This window comes from Scyliorhinus torazame, chromosome 2, assembly GCF_047496885.1.
Source record: "Scyliorhinus torazame isolate Kashiwa2021f chromosome 2, sScyTor2.1, whole genome shotgun sequence".
Taxonomy (NCBI): Eukaryota; Metazoa; Chordata; class Chondrichthyes; order Carcharhiniformes; family Scyliorhinidae; genus Scyliorhinus; species Scyliorhinus torazame.
In genome coordinates this window covers 268593491-268613627 of record NC_092708.1, presented here as the reverse complement: position 1 = coordinate 268613627, position 20137 = coordinate 268593491, and the positions used below count along the sequence as shown (strand labels likewise).

General features: G+C 49.4%; 1 protein-coding gene across 1 annotated transcript in view; it reads right to left on the bottom strand.

Moving 5' to 3' along the window:
• heatr4 (HEAT repeat containing 4) overlaps window positions 1–20137 on the bottom strand; it is a 264817-nt gene that overhangs the window by 158961 nt on the left and 85719 nt on the right. The window contains exon 6 of the mRNA XM_072487079.1: window positions 8322–8456. Coding sequence (XP_072343180.1) covers window positions 8322–8456 — 135 coding nt within the window. The remainder of the gene's footprint in view (window positions 1–8321; window positions 8457–20137) is intronic.

The window sequence follows — 20137 nt, the reverse complement described above, 5'->3', positions numbered from 1 at the left end:
GTGTTGGTCTCTCCCTATTGTCCTTGTTCCTCAGTGTGGGTCTCTCCCTATTGTCCTTGTTCCTCAGTGTGGGTCTCTCTCCCTATTGTCCTTGTTCCTCAGTGTGTGACTCTCCCTATTGTCCTTGTTCCTCGGTGTGGGTCTCTCCCTATTGTCCTTGTTCCTCAGTGTGGGTCTCTCTCCCTATTGTCCTTGTTCCTCAGTGTGTGACTCTCCCTATTGTCCTTGTTCCTCAGTGTGGGTCTCTCTCCCTATTGTCCTTGTTCTTCAGTGTGGGTCTCTCCCTATTGTCCTTGTTCCTCAGTGTGGGTCTCTCCCTATTGTCCTTGTTCCTCAGTGTGGGTCTCTCCCTATTGTCCTTGTTCCTCAGTGTGGGTCTCTCCCTATTGTCCTTGTTCCTCAGTGTGGGTCTCTCTCGCTATTGTCCTTGTTCCTCAGTGTGGGTCTCTCCCTATTGTCCTTGTTCCTCAGTGTGGGTCTCTCCCTATTGTTCTTGTTCCTCAGTGTGGGTCTCTCCCTATTGTCCTTGTTCCTCAGTGTGGGTCTCTCTCCCTATTGTCCTTGTTCCTCAGTGTGGGTCTCTCTCCCTATTATCCTTGTTCCTCCGTGTTGGTCTCTCCCTATTGTCCTTGTTCCTCAGTGTGGGTCTCTCCCTATTGTCCTTGTTCCTCAGTGTGGGTCTCTCCCTATTGTCCTTGTTCCTCAGTGTTGGTCTCTCCCTATTGTCCTTGTTCCTCAGTGTGGGTCTCTCCCTATTGTTCTTGTTCCTCAGTGTGAGTCTCTCCCTATTGTCCTTGTTCTAGTGTGGGTCTCTCCCTATTATCCTTGTTCCTCAGTGTGGGTCTCTCCCTATTGTCCTTGTTCCTCAGTGTGGGTCTCTCCCTATTGTCCTTGTTCCTCAGTGTGGGTCTCTCCCTATTGTCCTTGTTCCTCAGTGTGGGTCTCTCCCTATTGTCCTTGTTCCTCGGTGTGGGTCTCTCCCTATTGTCCTTGTTCTAGTGTGGGTCTCTCCCTATTATCCTTGTTCCTCAGTGTGGGTCTCTCCCTATTGTCCTTGTTCCTCAGTGTGTGACTCTCCCTATTGTCCTTGTTCCTCAGTGTGGGTCTCTCCCTATTGTCCTTGCTCCTCAGTGTGGGTCTCTCCCGATTGTCCTTGTTCCTCAGTGTGGGTCTCTCCCTATTGTCCTTGTTCCTCAGTGTGGGTCTCTCCCTATTGTCCTTGTTCCTCAGTGTGGGTCTCTCCCTATTGTCCTTGTTCCTCAGTGTGGGTTTCTCCCTATTGTCCTTGTTCCTCAGTGTGGGTCTCTCCCTATTGTCCTTGTTCCTCAGTGTGGGTCTCTCCCTATTGTCCTTGTTCCTCAGAGTGGGTTTCTCCCTATTGTTCTCGTTCCTCAGTGTGGGTCTCTCCCTGTTGTTCTCGTTCCTCAGTGTGGGTCTCTCCCTATTGTCCTTGTTCCTCAGTGTGGGTCTCTCCCTATTGTCCTTGTTCCTCAGTGTGGGTTTCTCCCTATTGTTCTCGTTCCTCAGTGTGGGTCTCTCCCTGTTGTTCTCGTTCCTCAGTGTGGGTCTCTCCCTATTGTTCTCGTTCCTCAGTGTGGGTCTCTCCCTATTGTTCTTGTTCCTCAGTGTGGGTCTCTCCCTATTGTCCTTGTTCCTCAGTGTGGGTCTCTCCCTGTTGTTCTTGTTCCTCAGTGTGGGTTTCTCCCTATTGTCCTCGTTCCTCAGTGTGGGTCTCTCCCTATTGTCCTTGTTCCTCATTGTGTGACTCTCCCTATTGTCCTTGTTCCTCAGTGTGGGTCTCTCTCCCTATTGTTCTCGTTCCTCAGTGTGGGTCTCTCCCTAGTGTCCTTGTTCCTCAGTGTGGGTCTCTCCCTATTGTCCTTGTTCCTCATTGTGTGACTCTCCCTATTGTCCTTGTTCCTCAGTGTGGGTCTCTCCCTATTGTCCTTGTTCCTCAGTGTGGGTTTCTCCCTATTGTTCTCGTTCCTCAGTGTGGGTCTCTCCCTGTTGTTCTCGTTCCTCAGTGTGGGTCTCTCCCTATTGTTCTCGTTCCTCAGTGTGGGTCTCTCCCTATTGTCCTTGTTCCTCAGTGTGGGTCTCTCCCTATTGTTCTCGTTCCTCAGTGTGGGTCTCTCCCTATTGTTCTTGTTCCTCAGTGTGGGTCTCTCCCTATTGTCCTTGTTCCTCAGTGTGGGTCTCTCCCTATTGTCCTCGTTCCTCAGTGTGGGTCTCTCTCCCTATTGTTCTCGTTCCTCAGTGTGGGTCTCTCCCTATTGTCCTTGTTCCTCAGTGTGGGTCTCTCCCTATTGTCCTTGTTCCTCATTGTGTGACTCTCCCTATTGTCCTTGTTCCTCAGTGTGGGTCTCTCTCCCTATTGTTCTCGTTCCTCAGTGTGGGTCTCTCCCTAGTGTCCTTGTTCCTCAGTGTGGGTCTCTCCCTATTGTCCTTGTTCCTCATTGTGTGACTCTCCCTATTGTCCTTGTTCCTCAGTGTGGGTCTCTCCCTATTGTTCTCGTTCCTCAGTGTGGGTCTCTCCCTATTGTTCTTGTTCCTCAGTGTGGGTCTCTCCCTATTGTCCTTGTTCCTCAGTGTGGGTCTCTCCCTATTGTCCTCGTTCCTCAGTGTGGGTCTCTCTCCCTATTGTTCTCGTTCCTCAGTGTGGGTCTCTCCCTATTGTCCTTGTTCCTCAGTGTGGGTCTCTCCCTATTGTCCTTGTTCCTCATTGTGTGACTCTCCCTATTGTCCTTGTTCCTCAGTGTGGGTCTCTCCCTATTGTCCTTGTTCCTCAGTGTGGGTCTCTCCCTATTGTCCTTGTTCCTCAGTGTGAGTCTCTCTCCCTATTGTTCTCGTTCCTCAGTGTGGGTCTCTCCCTAGTGTCCTTGTTCCTCAGTGTGGGTCTCTCCCTATTGTCCTTGTTCCTCATTGTGTGACTCTCCCTATTGTCCTTGTTCCTCAGTGTGGGTCTCTCCCTATTGTCCTTGTTCCTCAGTGTGGCTCTCTCCCTATTGTTCTCTTCCTCAGTGTGGGTCTCTCCCTATTGTTCTCTTCCTCAGTGTGGGTCTCTCCCTATTGTTCTCGTTCCTCAGTGTGGATCTCTCCCTATTGTCCTTGTTCCTCAGTGTGGGTCTCTCACCCTATTGTTCTCGTTCCTCAGTGTGGGTCTCTCCCTATTGTCCTTGTTCTAGTGTGGGTCTCTCCCTATTATCCTTGTTCCTCAGTGTGGGTCTCTACCTATTGTTCTTGTTCCTCAGTGTGGGTCTCTCCCTCTTATCCTTGTTCCTCAGTGTGGGTCTCTCCCTATTGTCCTTGTTCCTCAGTGTGGGTCTCTCCCTATTGTTCTCTTCCTCAGTGTTGGTCTCTCCCTATTGTCCTTGTTCCTCAGTGTGGGTCTCTCCCTATTGTTCTCTTCCTCAGTGTGGGTCTCTCCCTATTGTTCTCTTCCTCAGTGTGGATCTCTCCCTATTGTTCTCTTCCTCAGTGTGGGTCTCTCCCTATTGTCCTTGCTCCTCAGTGTGGGTCTCTCCCGATTGTCCTTGTTCCTCAGTGTGGGTCTCTCCCTATTGTCCTTGTTCCTCAGTGTGGGTCTCTCCCTATTGTCCTTGTTCCTCAGTGTGGGTCTCTCCCTGTTGTTCTTGTTCCTCAGTGTGGGTCTCTCCCTGTTGTTCTTGTTCCTCAGTGTGGGTCTCTCCCTATTGTCCTTGTTCCTCAGTGTGGGTCTCTCCCTATTGTCCTTGTTCCTCAGTGTGGGTCTCTCCCTGTTGTCCTTGTTCCTCAGTGTGGGGCTCTCCCTATTGTCCTTGTTCCTCAGTGTGGGTCTCTCCCTATTGTTCTTGTTCCTCAGTGTGGGTCTCTCCCTGTTGTTCTTGTTCCTCAGTGTGGGTCTCTCCCTATTGTCCTTGTTCCTCAGTGTGGGGCTCTCCCTATTGTCCTTGTTCCTCAGTGTGGGTCTCTCCCTATTGTCCTTGTTCCTCAGTGTGGGTCTCTCCCTATTGTCCTTGTTCCTCAATGTGGGTCTCTCCCTATTGTCCTTGTTCCTCAGTGTGGGTCTCTCCCTGTTGTTCTTGCTCCTCAGTGTGGGTCTCTCCCTATTGTCCTTGTTCCTCAGTGTGGGTCTCTCCCTATTGTCCTTGTTCCTCAGTGTGAGTCTCTCTCCCTATTGTCCTTGTTCCTCAGTGTGGGTCGCTCCCTATTATCCTTGTTCCTCAGTGTGGGTCTCTCCCTATTGTTCTCGTTCCTCAGTGTGAGTCTCTCTCCCTATTGTCCTTGTTCCTCAGTGTGGGTCGCTCCCTATTATCCTTGTTCCTCAGTGTGGGTCTCTCCCTATTGTTCTTGTTCCTCAGTGTGGGTCGCTCCCTATTATCCTTGTTCCTCAGTGTGGGTCTCTCCCTATTGTTCTTGTTCCTCAGTGTGGGTCGCTCCCTATTATCCTTGTTCCTCAGTGTGGGTCTCACCCTATTGTCCTTGTTCCTCAGTGTGGGTTTCTCCCTATTGTTCTTGTTCCTCAGTGTGGGTCTCTCCCTATTGTCCTTGTTCCTCAGTGTGGGTCTCTCCCTATTGTCCTTGTTCCTCAGTGTGGGTCGCTCCCTATTATCCTTGTTCCTCAGTGTGGGTCTCTCCCTATTGTTCTTGTTCCTCAGTGTGGGTCGCTCCCTATTATCCTTGTTCCTCAGTGTGGGTCTCTCCCTATTGTCCTTGTTCCTCAGTGTGGGTCGCTCCCTATTATCCTTGTTCCTCAGTGTGGGTCTCTCCCTATTGTTCTTGTTCCTCAGTGTGGGTCGCTCCCTATTATCCTTGTTCCTCAATGTGGGTCTCTCCCTATTGTCCTTGTTCCTCAGTGTGGGTCGCTCCCTATTATCCTTGTTCCTCAGTGTGGGTCTCTCCCTATTGTTCTTGTTCCTCAGTGTGGGTCGCTCCCTATTATCCTTGTTCCTCAATGTGGGTCTCTCCCTATTGTCCTTGTTCCTCAGTGTGGGTCTCTCCCTGTTGTTCTCGTTCCTCAGTGTGGGTCTCTCCCTATTATCCTTGTTCCTCAGTGTGGGTCGCTCCCTATTGTCCTTGTTCCTCAGTGTGGGTCTCTCCCTATTGTTCTCGTTCCTCAGTGTGGGTCGCTCCCTATTGTTCTCTTCCTCAGTGTGGGTCTCTCCCTATTGTTCTCGTTCCTCAGTGTGGGTCTCTCCCTATTGTCCTTGTTCCTCAGTGTGGGTCGCTCCCTGTTGTTCTCTTCCTCAGTGTGGGTCTCTCCCTATTGTTCTCGTTCCTCAGTGTGGGTCGCTCCCTATTGTTCTCTTCCTCAGTGTGGGTCTCTCCCTATTGTTCTCGTTCCTCAGTGTGGGTCTCTCCCGATTGTTCTCTTCCTCAGTGTGGGTCTCTCCCTATTTTTCTCTTCCTCAGTGTGGGTCTCTCTCTATTGTTCTCGTTCCTCAGTGTGGGTCGCTCCCTATTGTCCTTGTTCCTCAGTGTGGGTCGCTCCCTATTGTTCTCTTCCTCAGTGTGGGTCTCTCTCTATTGTTCTCGTTCCTCAGTGTGGGTCTCTCTCCCCATTGGCCTTGTTCCTCAGTGTGGGTCTCTCCCTATTGTTCTCTTCCTCAGTGTGGGTCGCTCCCTATTGTTCTCTTCCTCAGTGTGGGTCTCTCCCTATTGTTCTCTTCCTCAGTGTGGGTCTCTCCGTATTGTCCTTGTTCCTCAGTGTGGGTCTCTCCCTATTGTCCTTGTTCCTCAGTGTGGGTCTCTCCCTATTATCCTTGTTCCTCAGTGTGGGTCTCTCCCTATTGTCCTTGTTCCTCAGTGTGGGTCTCTCCCTATTGTCCTTGTTCCTCAGTGTGGGTCTCTCCCTGTTGTTCTTGTTCCTCAGTGTGGGTCTCTCCCTATTGTTCTTGTTCCTCAGTGTGGGTCTCTCCCTATTGTCCTTGCTCCTCAGTGTGGGTCTCTCCCTATTGTCCTTGTTCCTCAGTGTGGGTTTCTCCCTATTGTCCTTGTTCCTCAGTGTGGGTCTCTCCCTGTTGTTCTTGTTCCTCAGTGTGGGTCTCTCCCTATTGTCCTTGTTCCTCAGTGTGGGTCTCTCCCTATTGTCCTTGTTCCTCAGTGTGGGTCTCTCCCTATTGTCCTTGTTCCTCAGTGTGGGTTTCTCCCTATTGTTCTCGTTCCTCAGTGTGGGTCTCTCCCTATTGTCCTTGTTCCTCAGTGTGGGTCTCTCCCTGTTGTTCTTGTTCCTCAGTGTGGGTCTCTCCCTATTGTTCTCGTTCCTCAGTGTGGGTCTCTCCCTATTGTCCTTGTTCCTCAGTGTGGGTCTCTCCCTATTGTTCTCGTTCCTCAGTGTGGGTCTCTCCCTATTGTCCTTGTTCCTCAGTGTGGGTCTCTCCCTATTGTCCTTGTTCCTCAGTGTGGGTTTCTCCCTATTGTTCTCGTTCCTCAGTGTGGGTCTCTCCCTATTGTCCTTGTTCCTCAGTGTTTGTCTCTCCCTGTTGTTCTTGTTCCTCAGTGTGGGTCTCTCCCTATTGTCCTTGTTCCTCAGTGTGGGTTTCTCCCTATTGTTCTCGTTCCTCAGTGTTGGTCTCTCCCTATTGTCCTTGTTCCTCAGTGTGGGTCTCTCCCTATTGTCCTTGTTCCTCAGTGTGGGTCTCTCTCCCTATTGTTCTTGTTCCTCAGTGTGGGTCTCTCCCTATTGTGCTTGTTCCTCAGTGTGGGTCTCTCCCTATTGTCCTTGTTCCTCAGTGTGGGTCTCTCCCTATTGTCCTTGTTCCTCAGTGTGGGTCTCTCCCTGTTGTTCTTGTTCCTCAGTGTGGGTCTCTCCCTATTGTCCTTGTTCCTCAGTGTGGGTCTCTCTCCCTATTGTCCTTGTTCCTCAGTGTGGGTCTCTCTGTTGTTCTTGTTCCTCAGTGTGGGTCTCTCCCTATTGTCCTTGTTCCTCAGTGTGGGTCTCTCCCTATTGTCCTTGTTCCTCAGTGTGGGTCTCTCCCTATTGTCCTTGTTCCTCAGTGTGGGTCTCTCCCTATTGTCCTTGTTCCTCAGTGTGGGTCTCTCCCTATTGTCCTTGTTCCTCAGTGTGGGTCTCTCCCTATTGTCCTTGTTCCTCAGTGTGGGTCTCTCCCTATTGTCCTTGTTCCTCAGTGTGGGTCTCTCCCTATTGTCCTTGTTCCTCAGTGTGGGTCTCTCCCTATTGTCCTTGTTCCTCAGTGTGGGTCTCTCCCTATTGTCCTTGTTCCTCAGTGTGGGTCTCTCTGTTGTTCTTGTTCCTCAGTGTGTGATTCTCCCTATTGTCCTTGTTCCTCAGTGTGTGATGCTCCCTATTGTTCTAGCTCCTCAGTGTGGATCTCGTCCTATTGTTCTAGTTCCTCAGCGTGAGACTCCCTCTTGTTCCTGTTCCTCAGCATGGGTCACTCCCTATTGTTCTAGTTCCTCAGTGTGAGACTCTCCCTATTCCTCAGTGTGTCTCTCCCTATTCCTCAGTGTGTCTCTCCCTATTTCTCAGTGTGAGACTCTCCCTATTGCCTATTGTTCCTGTTCCTCAGTTTGTCACTCTCCCTATTGTTCCTGACCTGGTGTGTGGTCTCCTCCTATTGTTCTTGTTACTCAATGTGACCCATCCTAATCCAGTGTGTGACGGTACCTATTGTTCCTGTTATTGAGTGTGTCTCTCCCTATTGTTCCTGATCCTCAGTGTGGGTCTCTTCCTATTGTTCCTGTTACTCAGGCCAACTTTGCAGCCCCGTTCACTGTGAGCGCAAAAGGCGCGAGACGGTCAAAACCTCATTTCAATAAATTGCAGTAAATCTATACATAATTAAAGTGCGTCCCCGTCATGTGTTCCCGCCTCAATGAATATTCATACCTCTCCAATGTGATGTTAGTTTACAACAGGTATTTAAAAACGCGCAAAAGCTCAAGAAGAACCTGCTAGGGGTGCAAAGGTAAGTATGACCCGCCTGGTAAGGGACTGCCCAGGCAGTGCCTCCTGGCAATGGGTAGGGGCAGGCCCTCTACGGAGCTCCACTGGGATCGGTTCACCATGTGTGTGTGGGGGTTTGGGGGGGCGGCTTCACCTTAGTGGAGTATGGGAATTGCTGCCGGTGCTTGCCGGAGTGGGGGGGGGCTTATCCATGATGAGGGGTGTTGCCCCAATGCATGGTTCCTCTTATCCATGGGTGGGTGGGAAGTGAACCACACTGCTCCGTCTTACAACAAGGATCACAGGTATTTGTGCCACATGTTAGAGCTAGGACAGACGATGACAGCTATAGATATCTTAAATAGGAAGAACAACACCACACTGAATATAAATTGAAAGATTTAGAAGTTTTTAGATATACAAGTGTAAATAATACCATCGTCTTGTTCCAGTTTTGGTCGTTCAATAGCTCCACAGGCGCAGGTTACCAAGGCATTGAGCTGGACATTGCTATGTATCGTTTTGAGATCTCTTTTCAGTTCTTCGACAGTGATATTCTGCCAATGGATATCTAGAGTGGATGACAAATTAAAACTGTACAACATTGTTTTTTTCACATAATATGGTATAGTATCAGGATTCTTTTCGAAGCTTGCATCTGTGCACCATCCAATGTGCAATGGAGCAATACGCTGCAAGGTCACGTGTTCAGCTCTCAATCAGCTTACAGGAACAGTGCAGGTGAAGAAATAGGTCAGGGTTTTTATTGCCAGTCACTATCTGGGGACCCTACCAAAGCTATGTGTATGTTCCACATGGTCAAATTCCCTACTGGGAATTTCTGCTTGGGTTTTACATGAACAAAATTTCTTTGGCTGAGGTGCTGAAGGAAACCCCGTTGAAAATCAGCGAACATATATTACACTTGGACCTGTAATCCAAGTCAGTCGTCGACTGTAAATAGCTGGGACCCAAGCTTGTGGTACATTGATAGTTACGGCCTGTCAGAATAATGACTCTTTTATTTCTATTCTCTGGCCATTACGTACTCCTCAGTCCATTCTAATATATTTGCACAATCCCATGAATCCTAATCGTGTATAACAACCTCGTGTGGCACCTTATCAAATGCTTTTTGAAAATCCAAATGCAACACATCCACTGGTTCCCCCTTACCTACACTGCTAGCTACCTCAAAAAAAAGATTTGTCAAACACAAATTCTTTCATAAATCCAGTTGATTCTGCCTAATCATATTGCAATTCTCTCAAATGCTCTTTTACCATGTCCCTAACAATAGATTCCAGCATTTACCCTACTACTGATGTCAGGTTAACAGGTCTATAGTTCTCCATTTTTTCACGCCCCGCTCTTTCTTGAATGAGAATCATAGAATCATAGAAGTTTACAGCATGGAAACAGGCCCTTCGGCCCAACCAGTCCATGCCGCCCAGTTTTTACCATTAAGCTAGTCCCAGTTGCCCGCACTTGGCCCATAACCCTCTATACCCATCTTACCCATGTAACTATCTAAATGCTTTTTAAAAGACACAATTGTACCCGCCTCTACTACTACCTCTGGCAGCACATTCCAGACACTCACTACCCTCTGAGTGAAGAAATTGCCCATCTGGGCCCTTCTGAATCTCTCCCCTCTCACCTTAAACCTATGCCCTCTAGTTTTAGACTCCCCTACCTTTGGGAAAAGATGTTGACTATCTACCTTATCTATGCCCCTCATTATTTTATAGACCTCTATAAGAACACCCCTAAGCCTCCTACGCTCCAGGGAAAAAAGTCCCAGTCTATCCAGCCTCTCCTTATAACTCAAACCATCAAGTCCCGGTAACATCCTAGTAAATCTTTTCTGCACTCTTTCTAGTTTAATAATATCCTTTCTATAATAGGGTGACCAGAACTGCACACAGTATTCCAAGTGTGGCCGTACAAATGTCTTGTACAACTTCAACAGGACATCCCAACTCCTGTATTCAATGTTCTGACCAATGAAACCAAGCATGCCGAATGCCTTCTTCACCACCCTGTCCACCTGCGACTCCACCTTCAAGGAGCTATGAACCTGTACTCCTAGATCTCTTTGTTCTATAACTCTCCCCAAAGCCATACCATTAACTGAGTAGGTCCTGGCCTGATTCGATCTGCCAAAATGCATCACCTCACATTTACCTAAATTAAACTCCATCTGCCATTCGTCGGCCCACTGGCCTAATTGATCAAGATCCCGTTGCAATCCTAGATAACCTTCTTCACTATCCACTGTGCCACCAATCTTGGTGTCATCTGCAAACTTACTAACCATGCCTCCTAAATTCTCATCCAAATCATTAATATAAATCACAAATAACAATGGACCCAGCACCGATCCCTGAGGCACACCACTGGTCACAGGCCTCCAGTTTGAAAAACAACCCTCTACAACCACCCTCTGTCTTCTGTCGTCCAGCCAATTTTGATCCAATTAGCAACCTCACCCTGGATCCCGTGAGCTTTAACCTTCTGCAACAACCTACCATGCGGTACCTTGTCAAAGGCTTTGCTAAAGTTCATGTAGACAACGTCTACTGCACTGCCCTCATCTACCTTCTTGGTCACCCCCTCAAAAAACTCAATCAAATTTGTGAGACATGATTTTCCACGCACAAAGCCATGCTGACTGCCCTGAATCAGTCCTTGCCTCTCTAAATGCTTGTAGATCCTGTCTCTCAGAATACCTTCTAGCAACTTACCTACTACAGACGTTAGGCTCACCGGTCTGTAGTTCCCAGGCTTTTCCCTGCTGCCCTTCTTAAACAAGGGCACAACATTCGCTACTCTCCAATCTTCAGGCACCTCACCTGTGGCTGCCGATGATTCAAATATCTCTGTTAGGGGACCCGCAATTTCCTCCCTAGCCTCCCACAACATCCTGGGATACATTTCATCAGGTCCCGGGGATTTATCTACCTTGATGCGCTTTAAGACTTCCAGCACCTCCTCCTCTGTAATATGCACACTTCTCAAGACATCACTATTTATTTCCCTTAGTTTCCTAACATCCATGCCTTTCTCCACCGTGAATACCGATGAGAAATATTCATTCAGGATCTCACCCAACTCTTGTGGCTCTGCACATAGATGTCCTTGTTGATCCTTAAGAGTCCCTACTCTGTCCCTAGTTACTCTTTTTCCCTTTATGTATCTGTAGAAGCTCTTTGGATTCTCCTTTGCATTATTTGCCAAAGCAATTTCATGTACCCTTTTTGCCCTCCTGATTTCCCTCTTAACTCTATTTTCGACAATCTCTAAACTCTTCAAGGGATCCACTTGATCCCAGTTGTTTATGTACGTCATAAACAACATCATAAACAACAAACTGGTGGAAAGGTCGGGTTACATTTGCTACCTTTCAATCCATCAAACTGTTCAAGAATCAATGGAACTCTGGAAGATCAAAACCAAAGCATCCACTCTCTGTAGTCAAAAATATTTTAAAATGAATGATGCGAGGGTCACGTGATGTGAGCGGCTGTGATTTTGCGAGCTCCAACTCTGCTCATCTTTTAATCAGTTTTATTTCTCTTCACGCACATTTCTTATTTGCCCTTTCCTGATTTACACGGTATATACTGTGTCTCGAGAATTGTTAGTTGGTGTTTCTGCACGGTGGAACCGAGTTAGAATGTTTAAATCCTCGCTTGTTTGTGGCGGCTGGAAGGAGTTGGGATGAGGCCCAGTCGCTTTTGAGTGGGTTCCTACCCTGACGGTGCAGTGTGCATTGACGGATGATGACTGCCAATGAAAATGCTGTTCTGGCTGAAGATCTCAGCTGAGGCGTCGTTGAGGACAGCTTGTGTTTTTATGGAGGTAATAGGGCACATGAATTGGATCTTGCTTTAGAGAAATTTGATGGAGCACATCTAATCCATCTGCGAGGCCTGAGGTTGGTGTGGCCTTCTGACCACTGGTCCTGTTCCGGATGTCAGTTGTGAGGGGTTTGGGGTGGCCGAGTTGGTCAGGCCATCGTCTCCAGCCGGAGCCTAGATTGTTGACCTGGGTCCTGGTGAGACGGCGTGGTGGAAATAATGATGTCTCGTGCTTCGATTGCTGGAATCTTTGAGATGCTAAAGATGCTCATTGATCCTGATCCTGCCTCATCCTTAATTTTGGCTTTCTTCATGCGCCTGTGAAGAATTCTTTATCCTGAGGACTGCCTCACATTCCTGCATCTCGGTTATTATCCTGGACGTTGACCCTGTTGATCATGTTGTTGTATGTTTGATGTTGTGAATTGTTTTCATTTACAAGAAAGTAAATAATGTCGGTGTGATGGCCTGTATCGTTGAGTATCTGAATTAGCAAGTTTGTGTCATGTTAAGCCGAATGTTGATCCATAGAATCCTTACAGTGCAAAAGGTCAGTTGGCACATAGAGTCTGCACCGACCTTCCAAAAGAGCATTTTACCTAGGCCCACTCCCCCGCCCTATCCCCACTACCGTGCACATTGATCATGGCCAATCCACCTAACCTGCACATCTTTGGGCTTTGAATGTGGAATTTGTGCACAGTATCTATCCTAAATATATTTTGGCCTTATATTGGCTGACAATCATTGTGATGGAGGGAGGGGGTTCCTTTTCATTGTCTCCCCTGTCTTGCTTAGAAGGAAGATGAGTGGAGGCGGAGCAGGGTGAGGGGTGGAGGGTTGGTGTTGGTACAGTTAGCTTGACCTCATTGTAATCGAGGAACGTCACTCAAGTTAGAGCGAACCAGTTTCATTTTTATTTTTCTTCCTTTTAATTTGGATCAGAGTACCTGTTTTTTTTTCTCTTCGGTAGCCATATCACATTTTCCTGTCAACTCCACCTCCATGTGCACAAGACTCAACCTAACGCAACTAAAAGTGGTACATAGAGCCCACTTAACAAGAACCCAAATGAGTAGGTTCTTCCCGGAAGTGGAGGACAGATGTGAACGATGCCAAGGAGGCCCGGCCAACCACGCCCACATGTTCTGGTCTTGGCCAGACTTGTTGGGTACTGGGACAGCCTTCTTCGAGGCAATGTCCAAAGTGGTGGGGCTCAGGGTGGAGCCATGCCCGAAAGTGGCGGTTTTCGGGGCATCAGATCAGCCAGATCTCTTCATGGGGAGGATGGCGGACACCCTTGCCTTTGCTTCCCTAATTGCCCGCCTTAGAATCCTGCTTGGCTGGCGGTCGCAGCACCACCCAAAGCTGCAAACTGGTGCTGTACTGTTCTATGTTCTATGTATTGGTCTTGGCTGTCCGATCTCTCAGAATCTCTCCAAATGGAGAAAATCAAATTCGGCATTCGAGGGTTGTAAGATGGCTTCCTCAAATAATGGAAGCCATTCACCCGACTGTGCCGGGACCTGTTTGTGGTCAACAAACAAATAAACAAGTAGCCAAGAGCCAGGGGAAAGTAGACAGGACACGATAGAAGAGAGGGGGGGTGGAGCAAGAGGAAAGAAAGGGGAGTAGCAGAGAAGAAGGGGTGAGGGGAGAGGGGGAGGGGGTGAAGAAAGGGGATAGGGAAGGGGGGGAGGGAGGGAGGGGAGGGAAGGAGAAATACAGAGGGGAGCAGAAGGGAGGAAAGAGGAGGGAACACAAACTGGGGGGAGAGCGCAGGAAATGACAACGACCACAACAAGCACAGCAAGGTAAAAGAGAGAAGGAAAGACGAAGGAGGAACAGCAGACGGCCGGAGCGGAGGCAAATGGACAAAAACAAGGCAAACAAAATCGGCCAAGAGATGCAAATGACATCAGGGGCACCACCCAAGGTGCCCCTTCCACCCGGTTTTGTTTTGCTTGTTTGGATAAAAAAAAGAGATGATGTGTTATGGAAAATGTTTCTTTGTTTTTTTTAATATACATACGTCCTCTGTGTTTTTTTATTTCTCTATGTGTACATTTGTAAATATATCATGTAAAAAACCCAATATAAACAATTTTTTAAAAAATGTTTCGGGCGGACCTGGGGCCACTGCTGGTGAGGACGTATAATGGAGAGGGAGAGGGGGGAGATCTCCTTCCTACATTGTCGCAGGCTTCCATCTCCCTGATTTCAAAGAAGGATAAGGGTCTGGAGCAGTGTGAGTTGTACTGCCTGGTATCATTATTGAATGTAAATGCCAAGTTATTGGTCAAGGTGCTGGCATCGCGGATTGAGACACTGTGCTGGGCGAGGATCAGACAGGTTTTGTGAAGGGAAGACAGTTGTCGGCGAATGTGCAGAGGCTACTCAATGTAATTATGATGCCTTCGGAGGTGCAGGAGGTAGAGGTAGAGGTAGCGAGGGATGTGGACAAGGTTTGTTGATCGGGAGGAGTGGGCATATTTGCTGGAGGTGCAGGGGCGGTTTGGGTTCGGGTAGGGGTTTGTGAATTGGGTTTGGCTGCTATACAAGGCGCCGGTTGTGAGCATGCGATACCGGGGGACGAGGCAGGGGTGCCCACTCTCCCCATTGCTCTTTGCCTTCGCGATAGAGCCGTTGGCATTGGCGCTTAGGGCATCAAGGGATTGGAGAGGGATTGAGCGGAGGGGGCGGTTTCCTGAGCATAGGGTCTCACTGTATGCGGATGACCTGTTACTGTATATTTCAGACCTGATGGGCAGTATTGGAGGAATTATGGGGATTTTGGGGGAATTTGGCCGTTTTTCCGGGATATAAATTGAACATGGGAAAGAGTGAGGTGTTCCCGATTAATGCCAGAGGGCAGGAAAGGAGACTGAGGGAGTTGCCATTTAGAGTGGTGGGGGCTAGCTTCAGGTATTGTAGTGGCGCAATTGGTGAGCAGATGAAGGCGGATTTTAAGAGGTGGGATGTGCTGCCGCTGTCAGGGCCGGTGCAGACAACGAAAATGACGGTGCTGCCTAGGTATCTGTTTCAGAACCTCCCAACTTTGTCCCCAAGTTGTTCTTTAGGAAGGTCAATGGGCTGATCTCCAGGTTTGTGTGGGCGAGGAAGACCCCACGGGAGAAGGTCAAGTTCGCTCTGCGAGAGTCGGCAGAGGGGTTCACCCAGAGTTGGTCAGCGTGGCGAAGAGAAGAGGGTTAAAATGGGAAGGCAAGATGGTGCGGGGTGTTGCTGTCAGGGGGCAGGGGGGTGTGGTTGTTTGAGTTGTTTTGCTGTTCTTCTGATATTTTGTGCCGATATGCAAAAATACCTTGAATGAAATATTTTTTTCAAAACATTCTTGGCCCAACTTAGTTGAATTCTAAAATCTTCCTAATCTTCAGACTTACTACTCTTTTTGCAACATTAACCCAAATCTTACGATGTCCAGAACATCAAAATCTGGACTTAAGTTGCCGTTGTGTGTCGGGACCCTGCGGAGGCCCTGACGCCCGCATGTGCCCACAAAGTTTACATTTCTGATGGGTGGATTTCCATTGACCTGGACCCTCTCCAAAAGATTCTGACACGGAGCTGATGTTGGAGACTTGGGCCAAATTGATGGGACTTACCCCGATAAGATCAGCCAGCATAACTGAACTCAGCACCACTACTGACATCCCCTCTCCCCCACCACCACTCCCACCTAATACTTCCCCAATGCCCATCTGATCCGACCATGCCTCCCAGCCCGACTATCCCCCTCCCCCTCCCCCCCCCCACCGATCTGACTCTGCACCCAACCCACTCACTTCCTCATTCACCAACTTACCCATCCACCCATGCACCCATTCACTCACTCACCCACCCACTCACATTCAGTAAAAGACTTGAGACATTTAAAAAGTTACTGGATGGCATCTAGTGCTGGAAAGGGGTGGAGGTCCTCTCCTTCCTTTGTCTCTCCTGAACTCTTTGGAATCACCTTGGAGAGATCACCCTGACCCATTTTGCTCCAGCCAGGATCAGAAGTCCAAACTGAAAATGGGCAGTTCCATTGAGACTGCTTCGTGGGCAGGTCTGGATCATTTAAAACTGTACTACGACTTCTCTTATTAGCCAATGTTGGAACACTTTTCCCATGGGACTTTTGTTCTTTAGGGAATGTATATTTGTTACAAATTCCGAATTAATTCCTTAAATGAGACAGCGCCTCTGCTACCCGAACCCCACTGAGATGCACAACTAATGGAATCCATAACATAATGAGAATCAGTGTCCGTGAAACGCGTAGCCCAGTGACCGTCAGCACCCGTGGGACCTAAACCTCAATCAGAGTCAGCACCCGGGAAACCTGTACCCCAGCAAGGGTCAACACCGATGGAATGCGCACCCAGCACGAGTCAGCGAGTATGGAACCTGTAGCCCACTGAACATCAGCACCTATGGAACTCGTGCCCCAACAAGAGTCAGTACCTGTGAATGGCATATTAAAGCGAGTCAGCATCAATGGAACCAATACCGCAGTAAGTATCTGCACTTGTGGAACTCATATCCCACAGTCAGCTCTTGTAAAATTCATATTGTAGTGAGAGTCAGCACATGTCAAGCTCATACATGACATGTCGATAAGACACAAAAGCATGAACTCTGGAAATATCTTCAATTTGCTCATTTAAAAATGGACTTTTCTGATCCAAAAGATGGCTGCGACTGGTCACATGGCCACACGATTGGCCACAGTTTCTGGAAATTTCCAAAAACAGTTAGAAGGACAAGAGTTCCACCCTAATCCTTGTGGAATCTCATTGTAAGAAAGCAAAGAGACATCAAAACAAGATATACCTCCTACAGTGCTAACAGCCACCATCTCCCACTTGAGACTGTCAAGACCCATTTCAAAGGGAACTGTGGAAGGAAACTGGATGTAATTTGTAGCTTGATAAGCTTACCCCTCCAGCGGAGTCCACGGAGTTTGCTGTGAGTCACCTTAAAAATTGGACTTCACAAACTGAGGATTTGGTGAAAACACAGCCTATTTCTAAACAATTAAAAACACCGGGCAGATGCCGACGGTAGTTCAGCTTTGTTTCTCTTGTTCCTTAAATACTCCACTGAGAGTCAGCACCTGTGGAACCCATACCTGTGTGACACTCAGCACCTGTGAAACCTCCATCCCAGCAAGAGGCCGAGGATTCCATACCCCAGTGAGAGTCAGTGCCTATGGGATCTGTACCCCAGAGTCAGTAGTTGTGGAACTTGCACGTGAGAGTCAGTATCTGTGAAACCTGTATCCCAATGAAAGTCAGTGTCTGTGGAACCCGTACTTCAGCAAGAATTAGCACAGTAACAGTCTGTGCATGTGCAATGTGTACCCCAGTGAAAGTCAGCATCCATGGAATCGGTACCCCAGCGAGAATCAGCAGCAGTGGAACCCGTACCATAGCAAGAATCTGTGACTGTGGAACCCGTAACCCAGTAAGAGTCAGTGCCTGTGGAATCCATATTCCAGAGAGTCAGCGCTTGTGAAACACATGTCCCAGTGAGGGGTCAATGTCTATGGAATCTGCCAAAACAGTACTGTTTTGGTTATATTACTGAACTAGAAAATGCTGGACAATTTCAGCATGTCTGACAGCATCTGTGGAGAGAACATGGAGCTAATGTTTAGAGTCTGGATGACTCTTCGTCAAAACAAGCTAATTTGCTTTTATTTTAGTAATCCAGTGTCCCACCAAATTTAGATTTTAGAAAAAAAAAATAATGAAATAAATTTTGAACAATCTCATGCTGGGATATAGATTCTACAGGTTTTTTAAAATGTATTATTTCACGGGCTATAGGCGTCGCTGGCTAGACCAGCATTTATTGCCCCATCTCTAATTGCCCTCGAGAAGGAAGTGGTGAGCTGCCATCTTGGACCACTGTAGTTCATATGGTGTTGGTGCTGACATGACGGGAATTTCAGGATTTTGTCACAGCAGTGAAGGAGCAGTGATAGCTCCAAATCAGAATGGTGTGTGGCAGAGGGAAACTTGCAGGTGGTGGTGTGCCCAGGGATCTCCTGCCCTTGCTCTTCTAGGTGGTAGAGGTCAACATTTTGCTGTCGAAGTTGCTGTTGAAGGAGCCTTGGTGAATTGCTGCAGTACATTTTGTGTATGGTACACACTGCTGCCACTGTGCACTGGTGGTGGAGGGAGTGAATGTTTAAAAAAGTGGCTGGAATGCCAATCACGCAGAGTTGCTTTGTCCTGGATGGTATCGAGCTTCTGGAATGGATTCTTTTTAAACTTAGAGTACCCAATAATAATTTTTCTCAACTAAGCGGCTATTTATGTGGCCAATCCTAATCTGCACATCTTTGGGTTGTGGGGGTGAAACCCACCCACACACGGGGAGAATATGCAAACTCCACACAGACAGTGACCCAGGGCCGGGATCGAACCCAGGTCCTCAGCGCAGTAGGCAGCAGTGCTAACCACTGCGCTACCCTGAGCTTCTGGCATGTTGTTGGAGCTGCACTCATCCAAGCAGGTGGAAAGTATTCCATCACACTCTTGACTTTTGGACAGTTTTGGAGAATCAGAAGGTGAGTTACTCACTGCAGAATTCCCAGCCTGTGACCTGCTTTTGTAGCCATGGTATTTATTCAGCTGGTCCAGTCAGTTTTTGGTCAATGGTAACCCCCAGGATGACTTCCGGTTGCGGCGATGCGAAGCTAAGCCGCACGTTTCGGCAGCTCCAGCGATAACGGACTTTTGGGCTCTCCAGAGGAGCCCCAACGGAACATTTTTGATTTGATCCCGTGTGGGAAGGTGCAGTAAGGTCCCCCCTTACGATATATGGCCGAGATCAGCGGTGGAGCGGTGAAAAAAGAGGCTCTGGAGCAGCGGCAAAAACGAGGGGGGAAAAGCAAGATGGCGGAGATCAAGCAGCATGGGGGCCGGACCAGCAGGAGTTCCTTAAGCGCTGTGTGGAGGAGCTTAAAAAGGAGGTGCTGGCGCCAATGCTGTTGGCAATCGAGGGGCTGAAGGAGACCCATAAGACCCAGGCGGTGGAGCTTTGTGAGGTGAAAGATAAAATGAATGACGAGGACGAGATCCCTGGCCTGGTGGTAAAAATGGAGGCGCACGAAGCGGTGCACAGGAGGTGGGCCGAGAGAATTGAGGTCCTGGAGAACAGGTCGAGGAGGAAGAATCTCCGGATTCTGGGTCTTCCCGAAGGAGTGGAGGGAGCTGATGCTGGGGCGTACGTGAGTACGATGCTCCATTCGCTGATGGGAGCGGAGGCTTCTCCGACCCACCTGGAGCTGGAAGGGGCTCACCGGGTCCTGGCGAGGAGACCCAAGGCTGATGAGCCGCCAAGGGCGATAGTGGCAAGGTTCCATCACTTCGCGGACAAAGAAAGTGTGCTGAAATGGGCCAAGAAGGTGCGGAGCAGTAGATGGGAGAACGCGGTGATCCGAGTTTACCAGGATTGGAGCGCGGAGGTGGCAAGGAGGAGAGCTGGCTTCAACCGGGCCAAGGCGGTGCTGCATAAAAAAAGAGTCAGGTTCGGCATGCTGCAGCCTGCGTGACTGTGGGTCACTAATCAGGACCGACACAATTATTTTGAAACGCCAGAAGAGGCTTGGACCTTTATTCAGACGGAAAAACTGGACTCGAACTGAGGGGATGTGGTTGTGGGGGGAGATGTTGGTTGTATTTGGGGTTGTAAATAGGGGGTAAGAATACTTCATGGGTGGGATGATGGATGGGGATGTGGGGCGTCATTCTCCAACCCCCCACCGGGTTGGAGAATCGCCGGGGGCTGCCGTGAATCCCGCCCCCGCCGGTTGCCGAAGTCTCCGGCACCGGTTGGCGGGCCCCCCCGCTCGATTCTCCGGCCCGGATGGGCCGAAGTCCCGCCGATAAATTGCCTGTCCGCCGGCGTGGATTAAACCACCTTTTGAACGGCGGGACAAGGCGGCGTGGGCGGGCTCCGGGGACCTGGGGGGGGTGCGGGGTGATCTTGCCCCGGGGGATGCCCCCACGGTGGCCTGGCCCGCGATCGGGGCCCACCGATCCGCGGGCGGGCCTGTGCCGTGGGGGCACTCTTTCCCTTCCGCCTCCGCCACGGTCTCCACCATGGCGGAGGCGGAAGAGACTCCCTCCACTGCACATGGGTGGGAAACTGTCAGCGGCCGCTGACGCACCCGCGCATGCGCCGTCCGGGGATGTCATTTCCGCGCCAGCTGGCGGGGCACCAAAGGCCTTTTCCGCCAGCTGGCGGGGCGGAAATTCCTCCGGCGTTGACCTAGCCCCTCAATGTTGGGGCTCGGCCCCCAAAGATGCGGAGCATTCCGCACCTTTGGGGCTGCGCGATGCCCGTCTGATTGGCGCCGTTTTGGGCGCCAGTC